Raw genomic sequence first — 2,711 nt, 5'->3', positions numbered from 1 at the left:
CACTAGTCCATATTGTGATTTGGATAAATTGTGATTAATTGTGCAGCCCTACCCAGCGGCCATTATTATCATAATTAAAATAATTAGTTTTAGGAGCCATTGTTTGCCTCTCCCTGTGAACTGAAGAGTAAGATCTGTGCTCGGCTGATATGACATCATCCTGTCGCCATAGTTGTAGATTTTCTCCGTCAGGTCTCCGCTGCTGTCAATCCTGTTTGTTTTAAATAAAGTTTTGTGATCCAGGTACGTCTTCCCGCCCTTCTCTCTATGCTGGGCGGAGCTTCTGGAGCTGAAGGTTCGAGTCCCGTGTGAAACGCTCGACTACGTGACGGCAAACTACGGCGCAGCCTGGAACGTCCCGGTGAGGAGCTGGGACTGGAAGACGTCGCCTAGCAACGTGCAGGAAAACGGGGTGTGGCCTCCAGCAGAGTGGGCGGAGCTTATCCAAGTTTACTGAGACACAAAACTACAAATAAAGACATGGAACTACAAATAAAGACACTACAAATAAAGACATGGAACTACAAATAAAGACATGGAACTACGAGTGGTTACCGTGTTGTCTCTGTTTGACCACGGTGTCTGTAAACAGATTATTTAATTCTGAGTTCAGTAGGAAACTGGTAGATGATGATTAAAGTGCTGTAATAAGATGATAATAACATAATATAACAAGGCTACCATCAGTTATTATCAGATTATAACACGTGTTAGTTTCTAATGTGTGAAAGGAAATCAAATGTTTATATATTTAATGAAGTAAAACTCTTTATTTCTCCTGTAGTCCTGAAACCAAACCTGGACATGTTTTTATTTTGCTGCTTCACAACAAACTGACACATTATTATTATTATTATTATTTAATGTTATCTGTTTATTTCAGCTGTTTTCAGACAATATAAATCATTTTATTATATTTTATTATATATCTTCTGTTCCAACATCTCTCTTTGGCAAACAGGGAAATTATAAAATAAATCTGAGTTCAGTTTATTCCACCAGACTCTGTTCATCTTCTCATCACTTTTACTCACGGTTATTGTATTACTGATTAAAACCTCCACCGATTCATTAAATCTAAATAAATCTCTTGATTTTATTAACCCTTGTGTTGACTTCGAGTCAAATTGACCCGTTTTTAATATTTTTTATATCATAAAATATGGGCTGTAGAAATAAGCGCTGAAATGTGTAGAAGAAAAATGTAACAATTTAAAACGTTGGAAAAAGCAAAAACAAACTCAAAAAAAGGCGTCAAAAAAAGGTTGATGGGCAGACAACTCAAGGGTTATATTATCTATTTCATCACCACACGGTTAGTGAGTCTCCACCAGACTCTGGTATTGGTAGGTATATATATATATATATATATATATATATATATATATATATATATATATATATATATATAGTCAGATAATAGTTTCAGTGACGTCTCCACCAGACTCTGGTCATCTTTTCATCATTTTTACTGTGAACCAAACAGGACTCTCTGAAACTGGTCTGTTATTTTATTACAACATATATTACAAAGATTCTCTAAACCCTCTCCCACAGGATATATATATATATATATATATATATATATATATATATATATATATATATATATATATATATATACACACACACACACACACATTTCCAGTCAGATAATAGTTTCAGTGATGTCTCCACCAGACTCTGGTCATCTTTTCATCATTTTTACTCTGAACCAAACAGGACTCTGGAAGTTTTCAGTCAGTGTTGTAGGCTCCAGGTGACGTCACTCCGCCACCGCGTCTCCCTGCCGCCTCCGGTGACGTCACTCGGCCGCCGCGTCGCCCTGCCGCTCCCGGTGCACCACGAGCCCCTTGCTGATGAGATCCGGGATCTCCACGGCGAGCCACGGCCCGAGGCCCAGCGCCATCAGGTGCGCCAGCCCGAAGCGCGGCGCGTTGCGCGCCCAGAGCGGAGCGAAGTGGTCCGTCAGGCAGATCTTCCCGCCGCGGAACATCTTCGCGGTCTTCCCGTCCAGCTCCGGTACCGCCACCTCCGGCGCCGTGTCCGGGTACGTCACCGGGATGTCGAACTCCACCCGGAACTCGTAGCGCAGCAGCTCGTGGATGAACCAGCACGTGCCGGTCCAGCGCGTGCCGTCGGCGTTGGACTCGAGGCGGAACCAGTCGCTGTCCGCCGCCTTGTTCTGCTCCACGGCGCGGATCAAGCTCTGGTACTCCTCCTTCAGCCGCTGCGGCCACAGCGCGCGGTCCCGCGGACCTGCGTGCGTCTTCAGCAGCGGCAGCTGCGAGACGGCCCTGCGCGTGGCCTCGTCCGCCATTCCGCGTGCAGAACTACAGAGAGGAGAGTTTTAAACGGGCTGAGGGTCGGTCCGCGTGCAGAACTACAGAGAGGAGAGTTTTAAACGGTCTGGGTCGGTCCGGATACGGTCTGAGGTCTCTGGCGGAGTGCTGACGCGGACTTCCGCTTGGACCCAAACACTTCCTTCACGGGACTTTCAAAACAAAAGCATCCCCACTCTTAATTCCCTTAATTTTATCTAAATTCCACAAACCAGTGCTCTTAGCATGGTCATTAATCTACAAACATCATCTGGAATAATCGGCTTATTAAATTCAAGAATAAATCTTTATTTTATAAAACTTGGTTCAATAAGAACATAATTCTAGTATCCCAACTACTAGATGATAATGGGTCATTGCTGAATTATT

The 2,711-nt window shown here is 43.5% G+C and overlaps 2 protein-coding genes across 2 annotated transcripts in view; one reads left to right on the top strand and one right to left on the bottom strand.

Moving 5' to 3' along the window:
* Window positions 1-473, top strand: part of fktn (fukutin) — a 21,179-nt gene extending 20,706 nt beyond the window's left edge. The window contains exon 10 of the mRNA XM_028602254.1: window positions 244-473. Coding sequence (XP_028458055.1) covers window positions 244-457 — 214 coding nt within the window. The 3' untranslated portion in view covers window positions 458-473. The remainder of the gene's footprint in view (window positions 1-243) is intronic.
* Window positions 474-1,707: 1,234 nt separating this feature from the next.
* On the bottom strand, window positions 1,708-2,485 carry ufc1 (ubiquitin-fold modifier conjugating enzyme 1). The gene has a single exon (XM_028602277.1). It carries the CDS (start codon window positions 2,318-2,320, stop codon window positions 1,805-1,807), a length of 516 nt encoding a protein of 171 aa, XP_028458078.1. The 5' UTR covers window positions 2,321-2,485; the 3' UTR covers window positions 1,708-1,804.
* Window positions 2,486-2,711: the final 226 nt, after the last annotated feature.

This window comes from Perca flavescens, chromosome 16 (assembly GCF_004354835.1).
Source record: "Perca flavescens isolate YP-PL-M2 chromosome 16, PFLA_1.0, whole genome shotgun sequence".
Lineage (NCBI taxonomy): Eukaryota > Metazoa > Chordata > Actinopteri > Perciformes > Percidae > Perca > Perca flavescens.
The sequence above is the reverse complement of the archived record's forward strand: the minus strand, read 5'-3'. Positions and strand labels throughout refer to the sequence as shown.

Bases quoted from the DNA above. Each gene is read 5' to 3' on its own strand.
- ufc1 (XM_028602277.1), bottom strand. From the start codon at position 2,320: ATGGCGGACGAGGCCACGCGCAGGGCCGTCTCGCAGCTGCCGCTGCTG.